The sequence below is a fragment of the Vicia villosa genome, linkage group LG7 (assembly GCF_029867415.1).
Source record: "Vicia villosa cultivar HV-30 ecotype Madison, WI linkage group LG7, Vvil1.0, whole genome shotgun sequence".
Lineage (NCBI taxonomy): Eukaryota > Viridiplantae > Streptophyta > Magnoliopsida > Fabales > Fabaceae > Vicia > Vicia villosa.
The window spans coordinates 107,202,417-107,230,351 of record NC_081186.1 but is presented as its reverse complement, the minus strand read 5'-3'; the positions used below and the strand labels follow the sequence as shown (position 1 = coordinate 107,230,351).

At 33.2% G+C, this 27,935-nt stretch overlaps 1 protein-coding gene across 1 annotated transcript; it reads left to right on the top strand.

Annotated features, from left to right (window-relative positions):
- The first annotated feature begins 18,397 nt into the window (after positions 1 to 18,397).
- Positions 18,398 to 18,981, top strand: LOC131618208 (uncharacterized). The gene is made up of 2 exons (XM_058889474.1): positions 18,398 to 18,646; positions 18,729 to 18,981. Exons 1-2 carry the CDS (start codon positions 18,416 to 18,418, stop codon positions 18,813 to 18,815), a joined length of 318 nt encoding a protein of 105 aa, XP_058745457.1. The 5' UTR covers positions 18,398 to 18,415; the 3' UTR covers positions 18,816 to 18,981.
- Positions 18,982 to 27,935: the final 8,954 nt, after the last annotated feature.

Here is a 27,935-nt window from a genome sequence, read left to right as displayed (position 1 = left end):
CGGTCACGTTGTTAGCCATCCTGGATGAAAAGTAATAACCTCGGATACCCTGAAAAATGGCATGCATATGAGAAATAATACTATTTTTCTTCTTTTTTCTTTTTTTTTTTACTACATCTTTTCTTTCTTTTTTTTTTGGAAGGTAAATATGCCATGATGTAAATGATGCAATGGAAGTTTTCCCACATAGGAGAAGTGTATGTTGCCTCTGGATAAGATCGGACGTTGCAGGATCAAAGGTCCGGCATAGGCACAATGAAACCATGAGAACACAAGTCATCAGCAGAACAGAACGGTCACCAACGGTACCTGTCATGTATATCCCTCCCCACTCACGGGTGTAGTCTAGGTCAAGGTAGGTCAAAAAAGCCAACAGAGGATTGAAAGTAGGCGTAATCATACGATATTGCCTCTTTCAACCAAGCTCTGTCCGTGGATACATGATCGGATCAATCAGACATACGTCTTCTGTCCGTCATGGCCACTCTATTCCTAGTTCCTAAGGTATCACTCATGGCCTGGGTATTGGGCCTTTTACCTCATAGAACAATCCCACCCAACCTGCAAAACAGAACAGAAGACCCCAAGGAACACAGAATATAATCCATATGCATGATGTGCAAACAGAAATAAACATGATATGCAGGCAGAAAAGTAAACATGCAAACATATATACAAGGTATAGACATAAAACAAATAAACACCCAATAAATAAACAAACAAACGCAGGCTAGGATCGACTCACTAAGGATGGACCAGCAACAGGTCTAGCAACATCCCCAGCAGAGTCGCCAGCTGTCGCACGCTCGCGAAAAGTGAACAGAGTCGCCACCAATATATTTATCCCATAAGGGAAAGGAATATCAGAAAACCTAACAAAGTAAGGAACAGGGTCTTGCGACCAGAGAATCAAGGTACGGGAGTCGGTTACGCGAGGGGAAGGTATTAGCACCCCTCACGCCCATCGTACTCGATGGTATCCACCTATGTTTGTTTCTATCTAAAGGGTGTCTAACTATGTCTATGTCTAAATGCGAAATGAATACAAAATGTAGGGAAAATAAAGAATTGTACTCGCACGGGCCCTACCCCGCTGCCTACGTATCCTTTTCAGGAATCAGAGTTACCGTAGCTCGGCTCACGATTTTCTGTTTGTTTTTGTGTTTTTTAGTTGGGCGGCGTTAACGCTCGCGCTCTTGCATAAGGGATCGCCTAGGATGCAATGGAGCGGAGATAACTTGCCCTTAAGAAAAGAAAAAAAGAGATTGGTTTGTGTCTTTTAGGGTAATTCCATGACGACGAGAACCTACTACAAGGCTTCGCACCACTTCCTTACTTTGTTTTAAATCTGACCATTTATTAGTGTTTTTTGAAGTGTTTTTGGTTGGTGTTTTTTAAGGGAATTTTGTTTGTGACTTAGATCATACCAAAAAGAGTTTTGTTTTGCATATTTAGAGAACGCACATCGAGGCCTACGCCACAATCGTTTCTCTAAATAACGGTTAAGAAATACATCGAGGTTTCACACCTCAATCATTTCTTCTCCGCTAAGTAAAGGAGATACAAAAAGAGTTCTTTTGTGAATGTTTAGAGAATGCACATCGAGGCCTACACCACAATCGTTTCTCTAAACAACGGTTAAGAAATACATCGAGGCTTCACACCTCAATCACTTCTTTTCCGCTAAGTAGGAAAGAACATACATCGGGGCCTACGCCCCAATCATTTCTTTCCTACTATGAAATATAGTAACGGTATGATCTTCATCGATATTTATTAAGTATTTTAAAGGTTGAAAAGAAAAAGAATGAAGGAAGGGAACTATTTCTAAATCTAATCTAAGTTGTCTAATATAAGGGATTTAAAATGAAAAAACTATACAATTTATTAACAACAAAAACTATACATGGAGTAGGTAAATGAAAATCAATATGCGACAAATAAAATTGAGAATTATAGCAAACAAATGATACTCACAAGCACACATAATTCTATACAAAAAATCGAGACTAAAAATTAATTCCTAAGTCTATTAACAAGTTATTTACAAGGAAGTATTAGAAACAAAGAAATTCAAACGTATTGTAAAGAAAAAGATTTATTAAAAGTACTAAAAACAATTTAAAAATATAACAAAAATCGTGACAATTATTCACACACCCTAAAATATCTAAAACAAATTTTATTGGTTTTTTATTTGAATTAAAATTGGAATTGTGAATTAAAAAGTTAAAAGAAAACTAGAATTAAAGTAAAATTGAAATCTACACAGGTGGGGGTGTATCAGCGTTATTCAAATGAACTACAACTAATGATAAGCAAAACTGGGCCAGAAATAGGGGGTGGAAACAGTAAGGGCGCTCAGGCCCAGTCCAATGGCAGTTGGTGTATCAACAAAACACGGGTGCATTCAGGAAATCCTATAGGCCTAATCCGCACGGCCCAAACCAACATCTATTCAGCCTTCATTTCAAATCAGCTTTTATTCATTATGTATTTCAGCCATTTATTGTATTATTTGTTCACTTTCAGCATATGCATTACATGATTTAATAAATGGTTTTTTCTTTATCAAAGGATAACGTGACATGCATACACCTAATATCAATTGGTTCAGGTAGAACTTTAAGTATAATAGGACAAAAAAAGACTCACGGACCAATCACCACTCGCCACGCTTTCATTCAAATGATTGTAAAAGAAAGAGGAGCCAAAAGCTGGGAGTAACACCGAATGAGGTCGTGCCACGTAGGATAGAGGGACGAAATCCCATGCACACACAGAGACGTCGGAGTGCCGCCTCCGATCGTCTTCTTCGGCCACGACGGCGGCGGACAAGGGTGAAATTTCCCAGAAAATCAAAAAAGCTTATGCCTTTCTACTCGGTTTTTCACACTGATCACGAATCCACGATCATTCTCGTCTAATTCCTCTTCCTTCATCCAAACAGAATACCCGTACAAAAACCTATCATCATCTATCTTCGTGAAAACGCAAGATTTAAGTGTTATATTACTCCCTATGCTACACAGAGATCAAGCACATGGTTTAGACACTCAGGCAGCTGTTAATCCATGCAAGATAACCTCATTCAATCATTCAGAGACTTGCAAGCAAATGCATCAATCAACAAACAGTTTCCACATATGGTGAAGATCTGAAGAGTTTGAGTCCCATACCTGCTTTGAAGCTTTTGTTTAGAGGATGATGGAAGTTTCTATGAACCTTGTAATTCCCTCTGCAGTTTGCAAAATCAGATCCCTTGTGTTGTTGAGGCTATCAATCTTGGCCGCACTACGGTTGATTAGAACGCTTAGATCCAGAAATGAAGGAGGTGATGATGATTAGTGACAGAGATGATTGAAAGTTTCGGATGCAGAACAGCTTTGGACACTAAGCTTGATGATGATGGATCGGAGAGAGGTTGAGATGAAGGTTGCTGTGGTAGTGCTATGTGGGAGATGAAGGTAGTTGGCGGTTGATGGCGGTTGATGGTATAGGTTGAAGGCGGAGGAAGAAGATGAAGGTCGTTATTGGTGGTTGAAGGTGGTGGTCATGGTGTTTGTTCAAAGTTTGTTGAAGATGGTTGGAGTTTGTTACAAGGTGTAACAAACTCTTGAAGGATGGGAGGAGAGAAACGAGAGAGAAGAAGAGAGTGAGGAAAGAGTGAGGAACAGAGTGAGAGCCAGTGAAATTCCTCCCTCGAAAATGAGTGTGTTTCCACCATTTATAGTGTGCGTGCATGGGGATTATAGTGTGTATGCGGTGTATTGTGTTATGGTGGTCCCTTGAATTCCTTCTCATGCAGCAACCTCACAATAAGTTGCACACTCCCCATGTTTATGGCATGACTTCAGGCACGCGTAACTCCTTATCCAGTCGCTCCAAACACGTGATTCTTTGATATTTAGAAAGAGGACGTGGAGTAGAGAAGGTTCATGTCGGTATTGACCTCGGAAGATGCCTTGAGCTCTCTAAATTTAGACTTACATTTGGCACACCACCTGCTTGCTCAAATGCTTGTGCGTGACTCAGATTTTGGTCCGTGTTCTTGGCAATGTGCGTCTTGGTGTGATCATGACTTTGGAGCTTCGTAATCGATTCGATACTTGTCCATTTGACTTGACTCTTGGCGCAATGTGTAGAGTATATGGAGGAGATCAGATGGATTCCAAGTTTGAACCCGACGGGTGCCTGTAGTTATCTTAAATTGGCTTCCAATATTTCGCACCACGTGTTTGTAGAAATGCACGCGTGCTGCCCAGAAGTTTGCTTGGCATCCTGACTTACTTGAATGATGATTCTAAAACTTTCAACTCTTATAACTTTTGATCTAAGCTTCCAATGAAAAATCTTCCAACTACAAAGTTGTACAGTGCCATGATTTGAACATTTTCTATGTTGAGCTTGTTTTGAATTGAAGCCTAAAAACACGTGTAAACTGGACCTGAAGTGAGCTGGTCAACCAGTTTCAAATCTTTCAAAAATTTCTCTAAGTATGGAACTTTCCATTTATGGCCATTTCCCATTTCAACTACTTTCCATATTCGGCAACTTTGAGAAATTCTTGATTTTATTCATTCTTTGACTTTTCTTGACCGATTCTCCATCAAAAGTCAATATCTGAACAATTCTTCTGATTTTGAGCCAAAAAGTCAACTGTTCTGATCTTCCCGATTATTGATGGGATTCCCGATTAAATATCTTCCAGCCAAATAAACACATCCACACAGTCAGTATGAGAAGTTTTCCCACACATAGAAGCCATTCCTGATTAAATGTTGACCAGAAAGTCAACTGGTTGACTTTGGTCAAAGAAACCCTGATTTAAAGGACCAGATGATTTGCAAGCTTGTACCCTCTAGTCAATGCCCTGATTTGAAGCAGAGAGACACCCCAATCCAGGAGGACTTCGATGAAAATAGAGCCACATGATTATACCTCAGTTTTCTTTGTTCTCTGATCAAACTTCTTTGCAATAGAGCTCTTTCTTTGCTAGCCTTTTGAATAGTACCAATGATATGAATGCATGAATGTGAGTTATGACCTAAGTGATATATGTACATGAATGCAAAGCCTAAGCCAGTTAGAAGTTAAAGGGTAGGACAAATTTGGGGTAGGACAAATTATACCTTAAATTACCTTGTCATTCAATAAATTAGACTCTAACCTATGTCTGTGTGTTTTTCTAAGCTTGAGCAAGTTGGACATAGTCGATATCTTGTGTTTGTCTTGAACCACACGTTAGAAAACTTAAAACAAGGTTTTATTAAGCTTGATTTGAATCAAGCGTATGCTTGTTTTGAATCAAACATCAACTTGAGTTTTAGATTTTGCCTTTGTATATTTGATTTTAATAAATGATATATGTGATTTTAAAACAACTATGATTCAAATCACGCTTTTGCTTGACTCAAATCATGAATACAAACAATGATTTAAATCATAATGTCAACCTCCTTATTCTATATGTTGAATCAAATAATAACCTCATGATTTGACTTAAGTCAGTTGTTCTTTTTTGCACCTTTTCGGGCATAACCTATAACACATATATAATTTTTTTGTATTATTTATAAGATGATGTATCATAATGAGATGATGCAATTATTTTTATTTTCTAGAGACAGATCTAATGAGATCAAGCCCATATTTTCACATATCTTGAGAAAAATAATGAGAGTTTCTCCTTTCACAAACACTCTTCCTCCTTGATTCAACCTTGTAAAAAACTTCCTAGAATATTGAAATTGTGAGACTAAGGTTATGTTGTGTAAGATTCTTTAGACAACCTTCATCATCTTCAACCCTAAACTAAAAAACCATTGTGTTGTGCTCTATTCTAAAGATTGAGTTCGAGTGGTAGATCCAAGGTACATTAAATAAACTAATTTTTTGTGTGAAGTTTTGTTGAGTGTATCTGTAAAAAGAATCATTTTATGTCTATGGTATATGAAATTTGACATCTAGCAAGAGAAGACTTTATCTAAACTCCATTGAATACTTTGTTAGAATTAAATAAAGGTTACTGAAGAAAGAAGATGAGAGTTGTCCAATCATTCTTCTGTAGAACAAATGCTCATACAAGGAACTTGTGAGGTGGAGTAAAGGTCGCTATAGAATGGAAGCTTTGAAAATGATTTTTGTTTATAACAAGATTATCATATCAAGATCATTGAAGATATTGAAAGTTTTTCACTTTGATGTTTTTTACACCAATAGGAAGGAAAACCAATTTAGATTTATGTTGGCTAAAGTAGTTGGCTTGTATCCGACCGAGACACATCGTCGTCCCCCATCCGCCCGACATTTTCAAGCAATCTTTGACTCTCTTTTCAAAGCCCCTTTCATATTTCCCTCGCAGTACTTGTTTTTTATTGATCTCTCACCAATATTTAGCCTTGGACTGGATTTACCACCCGATTGGAGTTGCATTCCCAAACAACCAGACTAGCCGACAACGCCTCATGGTGTCAGATTGTTTATTATCTATTGTACCAAAAATACTTGTATATTAAATTTATAATATCTTGATCTCAAGACAATGTTTGGATATTAGATTGATTATTGACCTTGGTATTCCTGATTTTTCTGCAATAAATTGATTATTGGTCTTTTACTGGCAGCAAGTTGTTACGTATCTATTAATGGTTGATGTTTTTTTGTGACAAAAATAATGTTTTCTAAAGCATGAACACAACCCTTGTAGATAGAATTTATTTGTGTACAAAACATTATCTTTTTAAAATTATAAGTTAGCACCAATGACATAGACCACTCTTTTGTTATTTTTTTCTTTCTATTTTGACTCATATTTTGTTATTAATTTTTTAATTGGAAGTTTATTTCAATTTTCTTAATATTCTATTATGCGTTGTTAAAATAAAAATCTTTCGTCAGTCTTTTTGGTAATAATTAAATTTCTTGTAAATTATGTAGTAAATTAAAATGTAAAACAAAATTGACAAGTCTATCCACCAACTCATTAGCAAATAGAACAAACTTAACTTTTAAGCTCCGACGTCTAAGTTGGCCTGCTATGTCCTGCCTCACTTTTGAGCGGACTTAAATGAGGTGGGCCGTCCACTTTGTCAATATAAACAAATTTTATATAGACTAAAACAAATCAAAAGTACAAAAACATCAAAAACAAATAAAAATATATTTGTAAAGACCAAAATCTAAAGATGAATGGACATTTTAACATTTTTAAAAATATTACATAAACACTTGTTTTATACACAAATATAAGAAATTATACCTTAATCTCTCCTGTAAGATAAAATTTCATAAAAAAAAAATTACTTTTTTTTAATGAGTTGTTGTCTTATTAATGTGGTTAGTGGGTTATGAGTAAGTGAGTCATTAATAGTTTAGTGTGATAAATAAATTCATAGAAAATTTTAAATTTAACTAATTATAGTAAGTTCGAAGAATGATTATCGCCATTTTTTTTTACAGAAATATATATTGTAGGTGATATGATTTTTTTTGGTTTAATCAACATTTTGTTGTTTTTAATTTAGCTTAGTCTCGTTAAGGTAATTTAGTTGATAATTGTGTAGAGATATCAGTTGCAGAAGGACGAGTTCGAATCTGCGACGTCCCACGTATTCATCTTTAATAAGGTGAATTTTAATTACTAGGCTATTTATTAAAAAAAATTAACTCACTCAAAAAATTAACATATTTATTTTAAATTAAAACAGTTTTAGTTTTTTTAATCATTTTTATATTTAAAATAAATAATATACCCATTTTTTAAATTGTTATTGATTGTTCACGTTCCATTATATAATAACATGTCGGTTGAGAATGTAATTCTTTGTGTCAAAACACCATTCCGAAAAAGTTTGTTTTTGTCGAAATGCTTTGTGTCGAAATTGTATAGTGGTCGAAATTAAGACTTAGCTTTATTTCGTGTTTTTAGCTGAGTTAAGTTAGTTGGAGATTGCTTGTGTGTATGTATAAATAGGGAGGTACCCTATCATTGTAATAATGCAGTTGCATAAAGAAAATATTAAATAAAAATCTCAGTTGAAAGTAGAGAGAAACTCCGTAGAAATATTCTTTTTATTCCCCTTTCTCTCAAACCCGAATTTATATTTTCTTCCCTAATTCATTTTTTCTTCTCTCATAATCATTGTGCAGCCGAATCATCTTGCAACCAAGGTGTGGTTAATTCACTCGAGTGAAGAACAAGAGACGAAATCAATTAGAAGAATTGATTCTCGTTCATCAAGATTCATTTGTTCTACAGGTTTTGGGTGTAATTCTAACATATGGTATCTAGAGCACTAGTTTTGTGATTCTTGGGAAGCATAGCACGATGAATCATTCAAACAAGCATTTAACAACTATGAGAATTGGTGTAAGCAGATGAAGATTGCTTTCTGCTATCAAGATTTTTGGATCTTGTGAAGCAAGGAGTAACGCCAATTGGAGAAGATGGTACAGCTAAACAACATGCTGCACACAAAGAACTGAAGAAGAAAGATTAAAAATCCCTCTTATAATTCATCAATGTGTTGATCCAAATAACTTTGAAAAGTTGAGTAATGTTGAATCAACGAAAGAAGAATGGACAATTCTAGAGAAATCGTTTAAAGGCAATGAGATGGTGAAAGAGGCGAGGTTACAAACTTACAGAAGAACGTACGAATTTCTTCAGATGGAAGAAAGTGAAAGCATAACTGATTTCTTCATAAGGGTTACGAAATTGGTGAATAAAATCAATGTATATGGGTAAGTGTTTACATCAAGATTAGTTGTTACAAAGATCTTGAGGTCATTGGCTCCAACATTCGATCACGTGGTAGTAGCCATAAAAGAATCGAAAGAGTTATCAACATTGACAAAGGAAGAGAAAGGGACGCTTGAATCTCATGAACCAAGAATGAGTGAAAGAGCTGCAAGTAAGTCGAAGAGTGAAGTGGCTCTACAAGAGCAATCAACAAAAGAAAAGAAAGCCAAATGAGAGTGATTCAACAGAAAAAGTAGAGGAGTTTACAACAATTCGACTGGTAGAGAAAACCAACAAGAAGGAAATTTGTCGAATCAAAGAAGACCCTAATTCCAAAGCAACCACGCAGGTGGTATTGTAGGTATAGGAAGAGGTGGAGGACGAAAACATGACAAAAGTCACATTTAGTGTTTAAATTGTCAGAAGTATGGTCATTACTATAGTGATTGCCCTGAAAAACAAAATAATAAAAAATGATGTAACACTTGCAAAGCATGAAGAAAAAGAGATGTTATTTATAGTCACAACAAGCGATGAAGAAAAATTCAAGGACCAATGGTACTTGGACTCAGGATGCTCATCACACTGAAGGAGTGAAAAACATTTAGAAAGGAGGGAATGAATAAGGGTTGTTTCCAAAAATGGTAGATAAAAATAAATCACATAGTTATTGTTATCCAGGTTCGTTGTTAACTAAACTACTCCAGTCCACCCCTGACAAGGTGATTTACCTCAACTGAGGATTTAATCCACTAATCAAACTGATTACAATGGTTCTCCACTTAGATAACTTCTAAGTCTTCTAGAGTCTACAGATCATAACTTGATCACTCTAGGAACTTCCTTTTACAATCAATGTAAAACAAATATTACAAGAGATTAAATTGCTTCTTAATAAGCTATAATCACCAAGTGATTTTTCTCTTAAGTTTATGTTCTAACACTCACTAAAATATTACAATGTTGTAAGGTTGAAGATGAAGTTCTTCTTTGCTTTGGTGTGACAATGTTTTGGCAACGTTTTGGTGCTTAGCGTGAGAGAGTTGTTGCTGCTTCAGCATCAGAACTTCTATATATAGGCAGTGAGAAAATGTGAACGTTGAGAGCATTTAATGCTTTGTGTGAATAGTACACTGATGCATTTAATGTTTCACTCTTTTGTCAACGACCTCGAGCCATGCTTCAATTGCTTTTTCTGAATTTGCCTTTTGTAGCTTCTAACCTTCCTTTTGCTTCTGGACTTAGACTTAGTAGAATAACATTTGAATATCAGAGTCTTCAGCTTTGGTGCACATGCAACTTCAGTCAACAGACTATGGAAGTGCTTTGGAGCGTGATACCATCATATCTTCGGAGCCTTGCTTCTGACTACCATCTTCTGATGCTTTCCAGATCATGTTCTGATTTCTTTAAGACCATCTTCTGATGTCTGCCAGACCATGTTCTGATGAAGTCATCCAGATCTTCTGGGTCAGAGCTTCTGAATGCTGATTTTGTGCATACTCTTTTAGACTTTTCCTGAAATGGAAAACGTGAATAATTAGAGTACCACATTGTCTGATACAAAATTCATTTATAATGTTATCATCAAAACTAAGAATATTAATCAGAACATTTCTTGTTCTAACACACACATGACTGGTAGAAAAGATTGGTTTGTCAACATAAAACCCTCGATGATTATGGAATTTGCAAATGACAATACTCCAGTAGCTAAAGGTATTGGTGATGTTTTGATTATGAGGAAAAATGGCAAAAGATCAGTAATTTCCAATGTATTGTATATACCAAGCATGAAAATTAATTTTTTTAGATAAGGCAGTTGGTCGAAAAGAATTACAAAGTGTCGATTGAAGATAAAATGATAACAGTTCTCGACTTAGTGGAAGGTTAATATTGAAGGCTCCTATGTCTCAGAATAGAACCTTCTAGATTGAACTTAATGTGATGGAGCACAAGTGCCTTGCAACAGAATCTAGCAAGGATGAATGGATATGGCACAATAGACATGGCCATCTCAACTTCAAAGACATCAGAGGGTTGAAAAGAAGAAATATGGTTTTACGAATTGACATTCAAAATGAAATGTGTGCAGGAAAAGCAACACACGAACAACTTCAACAAGGATGCAAGAAGCAAGTCGAAGGAAATTATTAAAATCATATATTCTTATGTGTGTGGTCCTATCCAAGTGGATTCGACTGGAGGTAACATATACTTTGTCACATTCATAGATGATGTTAGTCAAAAACTGTGGACTTACCTGATCAAGAAGAAAAGTGAAGTGATTTAGGTATTTGCTAAGTTTAAATCTATGGTCTAAAGACAATGTGGTTGAAAGCTCAAGATTCCGAGGACTAATGGTGGTGGAGAATATGTGTCGAGAGACTTTGACACATTATGTGAGAAAGAAGGGGTTTTTCATGAGGTGGTGCCATCTTACACTCCAGAACAAAATGAAATTGCTAAAAGGAAGAATATAATCATCATGAATATGGTGATAAGCGTGTTGAAAGGAAAGCATTTATCTAAAGAATTTTGGGGAGAAGCTGTGTCGACTGCAACATATGATCCTGAACAGTTGGACGATAAAGAAGCTAGAAGGAATCACACTAGAAGAATCTTAGTCCGGTGTCAAGCCTAGATTAAGTCATCTGAAAGTATTTGGATCTATAGCACATAGACATGTGCCTCATTAATTGAGAAGAAAACTTGATGACAATTCGAGTCAAATGATCCTAATAGGATATCACTCAACTGTTGGATAAAAACTGTTATACCCAGTGAACAAGTAAGTTATGATCAATAGGGACGTGATCATATATGAGTTTAAGGAATGGTATTTAACTGAAAATGTAAAGAAGGATTCAGTAAGAATCTTATGTGAAGAACCAACAAGTGAAGTCAAAAGAAAAGTTCGACAAGAAGAAGTCAAAGGTCAAGCAAGCATAAGCAGTCCTAAAAGCACAAGACACGTGCCTGTAAGATTGCAGGAATGTGTAATAACATTAGATGATGTGTTCGATGATAAAGATGAGCTTGTACGATATGCTTTATATGCATATGTCGAACCAGTCAATGCAACTGAGGCCTTGAAGGATTTGAAGTGGATGAAAGTTATGAATGGGGAACTTAAGTCCATCGAAGTCAACAACACTTGATCACTTGACAAGTTACCTCAAGATAAGAAGGAGATCGATGTGAAGTGGGTATAAAAGGCGAAGGTGATTCCCAAAGGAGAAGTAACTCGACACAAGGCAATACTTGTGACGAAAGGATTTCTTCAAAAAGAAGGAATTCACTTTGACGAAGTTTTTGCACTTGTTGTTAGGATCGAAACAATTAGGTTGGTTGTTGGTTTAGCAAACATGAAAAACTGATATATGTGTCAGATGGATGTGAAATGTTGATTTCTAAATGTCCCATTAGATGAAGAAGTTTATGTTGAACATCCAGTTGAGTTTGAGATACAAGTCCAAGAAAGCAAGATATAAAGGTTGCATAAAGCCTTGTATGGACTCAAACGAGCTCCAAGAGCTTGGAATAAGAAGATAGATAGTTTCCTAAGGGAGAAGGAATTTGTAGAGTGCACAACTGAGCATGGAGTATATGTAAGAAAAAGAGAGAGTGAATTGCTTATACTGTGTCTCTATGTTGATGACTAGTTAATAATAGGTAGTTGTAAGAAAGGGATCAAAGACTTCAAAAGCAAGGAATTCTAAATGTTTGATATGGGGAACATTTTATACTTTCTTGGTATCAAATTATACAATAGTAATAGAGGCTTGATGATGCATAAAAAAATGCATGCAAGTGAAATACTAAAAAGATTTGAGATGGAAAACTACAATGCGAATTCAATACCTACTGAACCAAGACTGCAACTGTTGAAAGACTCATATGAAGATGATGTCGACCCAACACAACACATAATACTTATTGGATCATTAAGATACATTTGTCACATAAGGCCTGCTCTAGCATACACTGTCGGTATGGTGAGTAGATTCTTGTAGAAGGCAAAGGTATCACATCTAGAAACAACGGAGAGGATACTAAGGTATCTTAAAGGAACTAACAACTATGGCATTTTGTTTCCTGCATATGATGAAGAAAAAGAATGCAAACTAGTGAGTTACACCGACTCAAGTCGGCATAGTGATGTTGAAGATAAAAAATTCACAATTGGCAATGTGTTTATGTTAGGTGGTGCACCAGTTTCTTGGAGCTCAAGAAAAGAACCAGTCTCTTTATGCATGTCAAGCAACATGGATGGTGAATTTGGTCGAAGAAATTACAGGGAAGAATCATGGAGCAATTATCATGAAGATTGACAACCTGTCAGCTCTCAATATGGAGAAGAATCCGATAGCACGTGGAAGAAGCAAACACGTCGAGATGAGGTTCCATTATCTTCGAGAGGAAGTAGCAAAAGGGAAGCTGAACTTGGAATATTGCAGAATTGAGAATCAGGTTGCAGACATCATTACGAAAGATGTGCTGGTCGAAGTGTTCATAAAGCTAAGAACAATGATGAATGTAAATAATTTAGACACAACAAATTAGGTGGTGTGTTGAGAATGTAATTCTTTGTGTCAAAACACCATTTCGACAAAGCCTGTTGTTGTCGAAATGTTTTATGTGTCAAAATTATATAACTGTCAAAATATCGAAGAAGTGTATCTCGATAGAAATTTAGCTTTAGCTTTATTTCTTACTTTTAGCTGAGTTAGGTTAGTTGGAGATTATTTGGTGTTTAAGAAACATAAGCCTATAAATAAGGAGGTAGTACCCTATCACGGTAACAATGTATTTGCATAGAGAAAAGATTGAATAAAAATTTAAGTTGAGAGCAGAGAGAAGTTCTGCATATCGTCTTCTTCCCCTTTCTCTCAAACCCTAATTTCTCTTTTCTTTCTCAATTTATCTTTTCTTTTCTTCTCTCACGATTACCGTGCAACGGAATCATCTTGCAATTAAGGTGTGGTTGATTCACTTGAGGTGAAAAGTGAAGAACAAGAGACAAATCAATAGGAAGAATTAATTATTGATCATCAAAATTGATTCGGAATTCTCCAAATTTTGGGTGTAATTTCAACAATGTCATATGTCACAAATAACATATAATTAAAAATAAATACATCAACAATATTAAGTAAAAATAAATGATAAAAGAAATCAAAATTATTTAAATTTAAAATTAACCAATCAATTTTATAAGCTAGTAAAAATAAATGAAATTTTGTAATTATACAGAGTCAATTTTTAAGAGGAGAAAAAATAAACACGGATTCCTCCGGTGCATCATTGTGTCAAGTTAAACACGGATGGCGCGTGTAAAGTGGGTAGTAATGCGGAATGCGGCGGCGTGATTAGGGGCAGTCAAGGGGAATGGTTGGTGGGGTTTGCTCGTGGTATTGGGCGCTGTACTGTTATGGAGGCGGAATTGTGGGGGTGTTGCGTTAAATTAGCTTGGCAGATGGGATTCAGAGAGGTGGAAATTAATGTAGACTCAGAGATGGCGGTGAATGTGATTAAAACGGGGAAAATAAAATTGTCTTGTGGAGTTCCTTTAGCGAATCAAATTAGAGCTTGGATGAGAAGGAGTTGGAAGATAGATATTGTACATGTTTTCTGCGAGGCTAATCGGTGTGCGGACGCGTTAGCTAATTTGGGGACCACGCTGGATGTCTCGATTATATTGTTTGAAGATTGTCCGTTAGAGATTAAGGAAATTTATGATGGGGATATTATGGGTTTTGCGATTCTTAGATTTATAGTAGTGTAATCTCTTTTTTCGGACTAACGCCCTCTCTATTATAAAAAAAAAAAAAAAAAACAAATAAACAAATTATATAAAATAAAAATTTTAGAGAGCAATCCCCCTCATGGGCATAAATATATACATCGAATATAACGTACTATATACATTTATGATTTATCAATTTTTCATTTTGTCATTTTAATAACTACTGACTTTAGAGCATCCAATGTAATAATGGGTGTCCACCAGTTTTTTCTCTGAAAGAGACCCACCATAATTCATGTCACAAGTAACACGAGCTGTTTATAAATTTTGTTCTACCTTGACATAAAAGAAGTTTCTACAAGAAACAGCTTTATTCATAATGACATTCTCGACGCGTCTTTATGATTGCAAGGGAGACTAAAAACTAGGAGGGTTCCTTTGGTTACAAGATAAACATTATTTATGATAGGATAATTATATCATTTTTATCAATTTAATAATATAATATAATATACTTATAGTTTTAAAATTTTAATTTATTCTATCATGTCTCTCGATATTATTATTATTATTAAAATTTAATTTTAATTTAAATGTTTTAGAAATTATATATATATATATATATATATATATATATATATATATATATATATATATATATATATATATATATATATATATATATATATATATATATATATATATATATATATATATATATATATATATATATATATATATATATATATATATATATATATATATATATATATATATATATATATATATATATATATATATATATATATATATATATATATATATATATATATATATATATATATATATATATATTGCTGGCCCGAAAACAACTCATAATCATTTTGACAACCAAGTTTAAAAATATTAAGAAAATCATTCAAATTGTTATAAGCTTTCTGAAGAATAATTTTAAAAGCAATAATACATTTTTTTGATCGAGAGTGGGTGCTTGAGATGAACAACTTCTTATGCAAGAATGGAATTATCAAAAGTTTTGTGCTTAGGAATAAAAGTGATTTAGAGATGACTCATAAGATCATCTAGAAACCAACAAAATTTGTTAACTAACACTTTGGTAATTATTTTTAAAATTAACACCGTAAAAGGTAACAGAGAGAGAAGGTATAATTTATATGCTTGCAGGTACTATTAAGGTGATTCAAAGTGGTGGATATCAAAGCTGCAATCAACTATTTGATTTCGACTATGACAATACCTGATATCCAACGATATCAAGTGAACTCCTTATCTCTTGAAGATAGCTCAAGCGGTCAAATATGCTCTCAGTACAAAGATGTTTTATCAAGCTATCCTTTGGAAGATGATCCCGTTCATATGAATAGAAGACTTAACTTAAGCATCAAGTCATCTCTTTGAAGTCAACTCTGTCATCTAACGATATTTAAGTGAAGACTTTTGTTTCAAGTTTCTCCGATGGTTTAGTCTCTCAACTCTCTAATGATGGTAATCAACTTAAAGACATATCAAGTCTTGTCAAGCTAAAGGCTAGGTTCAAAGTTATTATATGATGCTAAAGTCAAAGATAATGAGACAAAGACTTGAATCTTCAAAGTTGTAAAAGAAATGAAGTGTGAAAACTCGTTTGGGTGCGTCTGTTTGAGTGACCAGAGTCTTGTAAAGGCACAAGGGTATTTGTGGAATTACTAGTGAAAAATCACACATACTTAAAATCTTTGAAAAGTCTCTCTTAAATTTGTTAAACCTCCTAAAAATAATTTTAAGGTCTAACTCATTGATTAGGGAATTGTCTGATCAATTAGAAGCTTGTTTACAAATGAATAATCGATTAGCCCTAGTGCTATGATCAATTATTTCAATTTATAACATTTATAATCGATTGGAACAAGTCTTTTAATTGTTGACAACAACTAGAGATCAAATTATTCTATTTTGGGTTCTAATAATCGATAAGACTAATCGATTATGGCACTTAAATAGCCATGAATTGTATTTAATTATATACCATGCTTTAGGCTATAAATAGAGAATTCCTCTACCATTTAAAATAACTAAAAAGGCTATAAATTTCTCTTTTTCTCCCTTAAATTCCGCCTTAGTGCTTTGAGATTGTTGTTGTGCTTAGTGAAAATATTTGTTTTGAATGAAGGGCATATTTGTAATTTACCCAAGAGCGTATTATCTCTCAAGTAATGTATCTTTTTTAAGAAGTGTTGAACACGTGACTCCATACACGTGAGGGATGGGGGTGAATTGTGGAGGTTTGAAAACGATAGTTTAAAATAAATTCATTTTCCAAATCAAAGTTTGAAAAAATTTTATAAAATTTTTTTGGATAAGCAGTGGAAATTAACACTACAAGAAAATTATGATTTTACGACACAAAAATTGCGACAGTTACTTGATAACTGTTGTAACTCTCCTGTAGAGACGGTTGCCACGACGGTTTACACCAACTGTCCTTATATTTTTTAAAAATTATTAAAGATTGCGACGGTTGTTACATGAACCGCCCTAAATGTTAGGTTACGACGGTTACTTAAACCATCCTAATATAAAAATCCCAACAGTAAAAATATTCTCGCCCCCTTAAACATTTCAAGACACAATTACCACTTAAAACAATAAAAAATTAACCAAAGGCACAACTGTAAAAACAACCGTCGCGACACCCATATACTCTCTCAACACAGATATCTGAACATTTTATTAAAGGTCACGACGGTTACCGGCCCGCCGTCACCCTAAAACCCTTTGCCCGCGCAGAAACACCCTAAACACGTTAATTTATTTCACTTTTCCTTTGTTCACACAGACTTTTGTTAGACCTTGAGTTGAGCGGCATCAATATGATTGTTGAGCAGCTTCAATGGCTTCCCTTTGAATCTGAGCATCCTCTCTCACTCTTCTCAGTCCGAAATCCCTTCTCCTGCGTGTTTCGTGTTTGGTGAGTTCGTGTATGGTTGTGGAAATTAGGGCATGTAGTTCACTTCCTAACTCACATCAAGTTCTCCTTCTATAGATTAAACTGTAAGTTTCGATATTCTTTTCTATTGTTGCTTATATCAATTAGGGTTTTCTATTGATGCTTTTATCAATTTAAGGTTTTCTAATGAAATGATATAATGAATAATTAGAGGTAAAGGTTAACTGTTAGTTAATTGGATGAGTAGGTTTATGATGTTCTATCTTGAGTTGCTTTAAATTTGGCCTTTGGTTGTTGAATATGAATTGTAGCAATATGATGATGTTTCCACCTATTTATTTTTCTCTGAATTCTGTTCTACACGTTTTCTTTTGAATGCTTGAATTGAAATGGCAATAGGTTGTATAAACTGAACTGTTTGCGTGCAAATAGTGTGTTAATAGTTTGACCATCCATAAAAACGTTGTCGACTCGCCTTGTTATAAGTTTGGGTCTTAACCAAACCATACACCATATGTTTCTGATGAGTCCTGTTGCTTATAGTCTCTGATGTCTCATTTGAATCAACAATGCTACTTGAGAAAGAGATGTCACTCCTGTTTAATTTTCTCTGTATTTTGAATTCTGGGATTGAAGTGTGTTAATAGTTTGACCACATCTTTGTGTAGTTGATTTATGTCCTGCAGTACAATACAATACAATCAATAAAAATAAATTACATAAAGTTTGCAGAATTGAATCGCTTAGAATGCAATATATATGGTGACTACATGTTGCAGTTTGGATCCCTTAGATAGAACATGATTGAAATATCTATTTTAAATTTATAGTTTAGCAAGAAGCTAATTAACACTAAATTGCATGAGTTAACCACTAACTTTTGAGTCAGCTCTAAAAGATTAGAAGAAATAGATATAGTACATAAGGTACTGCAACAATTAATTTGGAAAAAGAACATCCTGGATATGTTCGTAGTATGGGACTTGGAGTTACGCCGTCTCAAATTAATAGATCTACGAGATCGGCGACTTCTTTGGAAGAAAATGAAAAAATAAAGGAAATGCAAGAAGAAATTAATGCACTTAAAGAAAAGAATTCAAAAATTGATGAATTGATGGAGGCAGTCGCATTCTTAAAGCAAAGGGACAATGCTATGACAGAGGAAATTGAACGCTTAAGGCAAATGCAAAATTCTAGTGGAAGACAGGTATATTATTTTGATGCATTTAAAATTAAAGTTCATGAGTATTATTTTAAATAATATTATTTTAATACTTTTTTTCTTTCAGGGATTGGAATCACCCGCTGATGGTAGACGTTCTTCTGAGTCTAGCTACCGAATTGCAGATAATGGATCATCAAGAAGGACAAATTAGACGTTGCTATGAATTAATTAGATTATAAAATTTCCTATGTATTTTTGGCACTATGAATCTTATTATTATAAGATTAGGATTTGATATGTTTTTCGATTTTTTGTATTACATGACATGATTATGGAACTCACATTTTTTTGATATCACAGATGTTTATTTGATATTACATGTTTTTGTATTGAAATTAATTTTACTACGTTTAAAAGTGATAGAAAATCAAATAAAAAATATTACAAAATAATAATAACATAAATAAAAATAATTTAAAGAAAAAAATAATACTGAATTTAAAAATATTTCAGTAGATTATAATTAAAATAAAATAAAAAATATTTAAAAAATACTATAGATTAAAATTAATAATGGTTTAAACTGTTATTAAAAGTAAAAGTTTAATAATTAATGGCGCTTTAAACCGTTACCATGAAAAATATATTAAAAATTTTATATCAAAATTACGACGGTTTGAACAGTCACAATGTCACACACACGACAGTTTGAAACCGTCACAATTAAAATTAAAAACAAAAAACAAACGACATTTCCCGACTGTTGGTAACTGTCGCAATTATCATTAAACGACAGTTCCCAAACCGTCGTAACATAGAACGACAGTTGGTATAACGGTTTTGACAACCGTCGCAATGCAACCCCGCGACACACGTTTTTAGGACAAAATAACAACTGTCGTAATGTGCACATTGTGCGGTTCTAACCGTCGTAACCTTCTAAAATGAACTGTCGTAATTCACTAATTTTCTTGTAGTGTAAGAATAAAGAAAATAAGCGGAAAGTAAAAAGCTAAGGGAAGAGAGATAACATCTGAGATTTATAGACATTTGGTCTTAAAGATGTGGCATACTCCTCTTCCAAAGAACTGGTCATCAAAGTATCCAATGATGTTTGAGAACTTTTAGAAGGTTAAGCACACAAACCCCCATAAACAAGGAAAATTAATTTTCAAGTTAACTTCCAGCCAAACAACGAACTGAGGAATAAAACGGTTAGTCTTCACGATAAACAATGTACATAGATTTGAACAATTAGTCTATAAACCAAACTAAGATGCTGCACAGGCTGATATCGAACTAAGTTGGGGTTTTAAGTTGGTTATCCTCCAAAATGAACCTAATTTTACACAAGCAGACCACGAATCGAATCGAGATTTTTACCGGGATGACCTCGAACTTATTGAGCATTTACGCAGGCCAAACTCAAAAACTGAATGAGATTTTATACTAGAATAATCTCAAATCGATAGAACTTTTAACGGGGCGGAGCTCAATAACCGTTGTGAATATTTTTATTTAGTTATTCTTCACGACCTTAAAAGGAGAGTTTTTTTTTAATGTGGGAGCTCACGAACCAAACAGAGACTTATATTAATCCCTAAAAGAGATTTTATATAGGTTTAGCTCTAAACCAAAATAATTACTTCCTGAGGAATAATAATTTACTTTAGAGGAAAAAGAACTCATGGTAAATTTACAATAATTCCCTTCACCTAGAACAATTTCCTCACTAAACTCAAGAATGCTCTCAAAGCACTATGGCTACAAATATGCGAGGGAAAAGAAATAATTTTAGAGAGAGATTAAGGAGAGAAAAGTGAGATATTCACGTTTTACTAGTTTTTAACAAATGAAAGGGAAACCATCTATTTATAGGCCAAGAAATGGTTCAATTTAGGAAACACTCCATGGGCAAAATAAAGAAACTAATTGATTATCTAATCGATTAGGCATATGCAATAATCGATTATTGGTACCCAAATTATAAGGGTTTGATTGAGAGATGTCACCATTCACTAAGATGCTGCCATAATCCATTATAGACTTGATTCTACCTCATCTAATTGATTAGGTATTTGATCTAATTGATTAGACAATTCAAACACACGTCTTAATCACTTTCAATATCCCAATTCATATAATTAGCTATAGGTTCCAAAAATATTTTTAGTGATTTTACTTGAAAAAAAGAGTCTTCAAAAATAATTTTAAGTGTGTGTATGTGTTTTAGCCATATTTCTTACAAAAACTCCCTTGTGTCTTTACAAATAACACTGATCACTTAGACATACACGATCATGCGAGCTTTCACTCTTCCTCTTTTTTACACTCTAAAGCTTCAAGTCCTTTTGCCGGATATACTAATCAAATAAGAACTTCACTTTAATCTTTTTAGGCTTGAGAAACGTTCAAGTTAGTCACCATCAATAAAGAGTAAATATATCATTGGTGGTCACAAACCTTAATTCTTTATCTTGATTCAGAGGAATAACTCGATCAACCATCTTGTACATCTTTGACCACTCAAGTTAACTTCAGTCATTACTTGTCTTCATAACTTATTATCATCAAAGCCACTTCAAGTGTTGTTCCTACTTTAGGTGTTGTCATCATCAAGACCATAACATCATCAGGGATAGATAGGTCTTTCTTATTTTTAGCCTTTATCACTTATTGATTATGCATGCAAGTACATAGTTATGCATTTTCCCCCTTTTTGAATGTGTCAACGTATATCTTAGGAAGGTGGTAAAATAAAAAACATGTAGATAAACATTGGAATGATTAAACTCGCCCCTCACATGATTAGAGAGTATACTCTACTCCCCCTATGTCATAATCGAAAAAAGGTAAAGATACAACACATATTTTTAAATATGCAAACACATTGTTCACAAAGTCAAACATATTATAAAAAGAAAAAAGCATTATTTTCTTAAGTTAAAAATACTGGCATTGAAGTTATACAAAACAAGAAGTTGTAGGAATTGAAATAATGCATGAAGGACGGAAAATTTAAACACACTTAAATACTAAAAACACATAAGTGAGGATACTCTTCATTATCGTCATCATCATCAGTGAACATCCCTGGAGGTAGTTACCTTAAGTCCTTGGCAAAGTGAAAAGCCAAGAAGTTGATATTCTCATTTGTCCTCTTTATTCTTTTGATTACTTCGTTGAGTAGGTATTCAACAGAAGACATTTCGGGGATGTCATAGGTGAAATATTCCATATTCATGGGTGCTTCTTGATTCTACTATTTCATTCATATTTTCTTTCCTTTGAAGGGTTTTTGAATTGATTTTCCATTAAAAATATTGTACCTCATCATTCAAAGCCTAACTTCTCATATCTTTATTACATCTTCCTCAAAATCTTCTCCTTTGAGGTTGAAGCCAATTAATTCAAGGATCTTTGTGACCAAGTCACCTTATGGTAGACATATCACATTTCTTTTGCTTTCTATCATGTGTTGTATCACTTTACTTGCCCAATTTATTTCAATTTTATTTGCAATCACAACGTCAAATCTAGTTAGGTGATTGAAGTTGCTTTTCCTTATAAAGATTATGTGATTAACCACATACTAAATCAAACTAATTTTAAGATGCGTGTATCCAATAGTGAATGGGGTAAGTACTAAAGACTTTGGATTGATCGGAAACGAGGAGGCAACAATCTAGTAGTTGAAATTGTGCCCTTGTTCATCTGGATTAAAGAGAGGTCCCTCGTGAGGAAAATCCAAATTTTTCGCAAAGTCTTCTAAAGGTAGGGATATCTTATTCTTTCTTAATTCAGAATAAATTATTCCATAAGTGAAGTAAAGATTTGAGTGTAATTTGATCTCTCCTCATATATATATATATATATATATATATATATATATATATATATATATATATATATATATATATATATATATATATATATATATTAAAATGGTTAATTTTGATGCATCTTATTAAAATATTAAATTATTTTCGATTAATTTTAGATTTTATCAATGTGGTTTGTTTGATAGTAGTTTTCAATACAAAAATAAATTTTGTTATCATTTATAAAAAAAATTATAATATTAAACTTGATTTCGTAGTGTCATTTGATCCTAATTTGTATATACAATCTTTTCTAAAAATATCGTGTATGAATATTAGGACGGATCTACCCATTCTCAATCTGAACTTGAAGACTTTGTTCTAACTTTTAAAATAAACTTAAATAAAAAATATTTATATTAATTAAAAATGATACACCAAAAATAAAAATATATATTAACAAAAAAAATAAATCCATTTATAATTGTTTTTGGCATGCTTAAAATTTGAATTTCTTCAATTGTTGTTAGCTTCATCTCAAACTTATGAGGCAAAAATTTAAAGATCTTTCTAACAAAGTTTTATTCTGACATCTTTTCTTTCAGTCTTGATGAATATTTATGTAAACTAAAATTAAACGTGGTATTGGATCTTATAAAAGAAATTAATTTTAATTTTAACTTTTACATAAATAGATTTTTTTCTCTATCTTATTTTTTTCATCTTTGTATAAAGTAGTACAAATTAATTTTGGTAATTTTTTATTCTTTATTTTTCTCTCTACTAAAGGCCACTATCACTACTTTTGAGTCTCTATACTATGTTAAAGAAATAAAAGTTCATTTGTTTTTTTTTTCAAAATAAATTGGAAACATTACTAGCGTGGGTACTAAAGACATGATGGCCACGTGAACTTTTATAGACACACATAGTGAGTAGTTGTCATAATATCCTTTTCTTTTAATGCAAATTAAGTTCCCACCAAAAAGATTAATACTTCATTGTCACTTATCAAATATGCAAATTAAATATTTGTCTTTTTTCTTGGTTGATAACTAAGTAAAAATATGTATCCTCTACTTTTTCTCTCCTCCTTTCTCATCCATTAGTTTTATTTATATGCATCATTTTTTCTTTTCTTATATTTAACCAAATAGTTTAGTTTTCACATCAATTTCGTTTTTCTATTTTGTGGTCTAAAAAATCAATGCACTTAGTTAAGTATTGGCCAATCTACAAGTTAATTATTTCTAGCCATTGGTTGATCAACACGTTGATTACTACATTGTCGAATCTTTCATCTAATTGGACAAACATCTCACAATACAATAAAGTTTATGGCCCTACCATGCATCATTTCAAGTTCAACATTTAATGAAACATGTGAGTGTTTCTCATAAAAAGAAGTTCCTCTATAAAAACACATGTTTTTTTTAAAGAACTAGTACTACCTCTATTTATTATTCTAAATCATTTTAATATTTTTATATATTAGAAAATACAGTTAATTATTTATAATAAAAATAAATTATGGATGATTTTATAATTTTTTTTATTAATAATACAGAAAATAAATCGGGTAAATCGGAAAAATAGAAAGTAGTTAATGTTTTGATAAGAAAAGTAACATTAATATTTCATTTGGTAGTGTAAAATTACTTTTAGTGATTTAGTGATTTTATTTTTTGCAAAATGATATATAATAAAGACACAAACACTAGTACAGAAAATAGTTTTTACATCGGGCGAAAAAGACTTTTTATATCGGTTCTAGGCCCGATGTAAACATAGGCGATGTAAAAAGTCTGAGACATTTTACATCGGGTCAGAGCCCGATGTGAAAGTCATCATACCACATCGGTTGATTTCATAGGTACGGTGTGAAAAACAATAAAAAAATTTATTAAAAAAAAATACGCAACCTTTTACATCGGTTCTAAACGTGGCCGATGTAATAGACTGCTTTTCACATCAGTTTAGGGAAAATGTCCGATGTGAAAAATATTGAAATTTTTTATTTGAAAAACATAAGCCACATTTTACATCGGATATAATTCTACACCGATGTAATAGATAGATTTTTACATCGGTTTTAGTAAAGCCCGATGTAAAATGTTTTATGTTTTTTACCACATAATGACTGTTTTTCCTATTTTCCTGTTTTAACCTGTAATTTTTTCTGTACCTAATTTTTAATATAAGATTCATATACCACACAGACCAAAGAGGTCGCTATATATTTTTTACTCACAGCACACAGACCAAATAGCTAAGATGCATATATATATATTCGTCAAAATATACAAAAATATTAATCTAGAATAAACAAGTGTTCAAAATGATAAGAAAGGTTTACACACGATTTTCTACTACAAGATAATTATCTCAAAGAAACATAAAGTACTTTCGCGCACTTGAAAAACCAACACGCATCCACGAGAAACATAAAGTTATCCTTTATATAACTCAAAGAAACATTTTGCCCAACGGAGTCGCAAATCATACAAATCTTCTTGTGTCAATTCTGTATGATCATTAAATACCTACAATACGTAAATAACAATATAGAGTTATTCTTTGAAAATTCATATTAAGTTGCAAAACGCAAAGTAAATAACAAATTAGAGTTATTTTATTACCTGCATCAAAGATTCAGTTATATTGGCAGAGACAATATCCAACATATTTTTCATCACATAGTATCCACAATCAGTATTGTTATGTTGTTTCCTTGACTACAAAATGAAAGACATAATTAATGAATAATTATCATAAAATTAAATATAGAATTATAATTTACATCACACTTACATCGAGCTTAAGCCATGTAATAGCCTTTTTTCTATTGCCATTTGAAATTTGATGAACCTCAAAAGCACTGATTCAAATAAAAAGCACTTTAGAAACTCTTCCCATACTTCTTTATTAATAAAATTATACCTGACATATGCAGGAGCGAGATCTTTTTTGGGATTATTAACATACTCGTCTGTGAGTTGTGTCTTAAAACCTCTCCATCTCTCTCCTGCATATTTAATCCATTCCTTCTTCAACGGATCCTTGATTTTACCATCCTTGTCTTTAACACCCCAATCTGGAATAGTGAAATGAATCTACACATATAGTATATGGCATATGTTAGTATATATGTGATTATAAAATATAATGAAGTGTTGAATTTAAAATACCTGAACATCAACCCTTATAGCGTCTTTTATTCCATTTTCTATGTCTTTCCACTCATCTTTCAAAATAGAACATTTCTGCCGAGCAAGAGATGCTATGTAACTCTTAAAATTTGCAGCATTTTTACCAACACCAGTACATTCATAAGTTCTTTGATCAAACTCGACCTTTATCTTTTCACCCGTTTGATGAACTTTGTTAATTTGTGTCATCATAGTTGGACCTCTAACTCTTTTTATTAGGATTACCAGATGAAGAGGACTTCTCGGTTGAATCAGCCATGTATCTGTTTAAACAAAAATAAAATAATTAGAAATCAAATTAAACACAAGATAAAAACAAATAGACATAAAATTAAGCACGAGATAAAAACGATTAAACATAAAATTAGGCATAAAATTAAAACAATTAGAAATCAAAGAAATGTCGAATTAACTTATAAAAAACACCTTACTAGTTCTCCCATATCCCTTCTTCATGATCTATGCGAATAGCATACACATCATCCTCTACATCTTCTTCAATGAAGGTAGGCACATTTGTTGAGAGAGGAGGAGTTTCGGAAATATCAAGATTCGCATCTTGATTTTCATCACTATCATGCACCTTTCCTTGTAGAACAACTGACCACCTTTTATTACAAGGATCTGTGACATAAAAAACTTGTTTTGCTTGAGATGCCATGATGAAAGGTTCGTCTGCATAAGCTAACTTGCTAAGATCAACCAATGTAACTCCAAATTCATCAATTCTTACACCACTATTGATATCAACCCATTTGCATTTAAATACAGGAACTTTAAACACAACATAATCAACTTCCCAAATCTCTTCAATCACCCCAAAGTAGGGTGTAGATGCCATAACCGGGTTTTTATCTTTAGCACTAGAGAAGTGCATGGACTCAGCCACAATCATAACCCCACTATTTTGTGTGGTACTACGGTCATCCTTTGCCTTTGTATAAAAGGAAGTTTTATTAATATCATATCCGCTCCAAGTTATTATGTTGCATTTAGGCTCATAGGGCAACCACTTAATTGTTTTTGAAGCACTATCATCACCAACAATTTTTTCTTTAAACCACTCAGAGAAACTCTTATTATGCTCTTTTAACAACCCTCTTTCACTCATCTTGGGGTACTTTTTCTTTATGATGCTTTTGTGAGCAGATATGTAAGGTTGAACTTCATCCGTGTTATTCAATATATACAAATGCGCTTGAACAACCACATCAATACTTAAGCTCTTGATCTTTAAACCTTGTGTACCCACACCCTCACATCTTCCATCATGACGAGACTTGGGAACCCCTACAGCATTCACTTCCGACAAATAGTTAGAATAAAACTCAATTGCTTCTTCTGCAATGTACCTCTCAATAATCGATGCTTCCGGACGGTGTGGGTTCTTTGTATACCCTTTTAGGATCTTCATGTATCGCTCTATTGGATACATCTACCGTAAAAAAATTGGACCACATAATCTAATCTCCCTTACTAGATAAACAATCAAGTGAACCATAATGTCAAAAAATGAAGGAGGAAAAAACATCTCTAATTGGCACAAGATAACTGTAGCCTCATTTTCCAAATCTTCTAACTTTAATGGATCAATGGCTTTGCAACAAATTGCATTGAAAAACAGGCACAACCTAGTTATAGTCTTCCTAACATTGTTAGGCAATATCCCACGAATAGCCACTGGTAGTAGTTGTTGCATTAAGACATGATAGTCATGATATTTTAAGCCAACTAATTTGAGATCTTTAACCGATACAAGCCTCTTGACATTTGATGAGTAACCATGCGGCACTTTGATACTTTCTAGACACTCACAAAAACTTGTTTTCTCTTTTTTCGACAAAGTGTAGCAGGAAGGAGGCAAATACGTCTTGTTACCTACATAATGTTATCATCAAGAATTTCAACAATTAAGTTATGAACATGCTATTTTAACATCAAAAGGTAATGATAGCTTAATTTGAACACATAGTTGGTACCTATATATTGTGGAGTTAGCTCTTCTCGTATACCCATCACGCCCAAATCTAGACGAGCATTAATACCATCCTTTGTCTTGCCTTGAATGTTGAGAAGTGTTCCGATTACACTATCACATACATTTTTCTCCACGTGCATCACATCAATACAATGTCGTACCTCAAGACTAGACCAATATGGAAGATCGAAGAAAACCGACCTCTTTTTCCATATATTTTTCGCAATAGGCCGCTTTTGGTACTTTCCAAAAACAGCAGTAATACCCTGTTGTCGTTGATAAACTTCCTCTCCAGTTAAGGGCTTTGGAGCAACACCATACTC

Coding starts and splice junctions, on each gene's coding strand:
- LOC131618208 (XM_058889474.1), top strand. CDS start 18,416: ATGGGACTTGGAGTTACGCCGTCTCAAATTAATAGATCTACGAGATCG. Junction 18,647..18,728: donor AAAATTCTAGTGGAAGACAG/GTATATTATTTT, acceptor TTTTTCTTTCAG/GGATTGGAATCACCCGCTGA.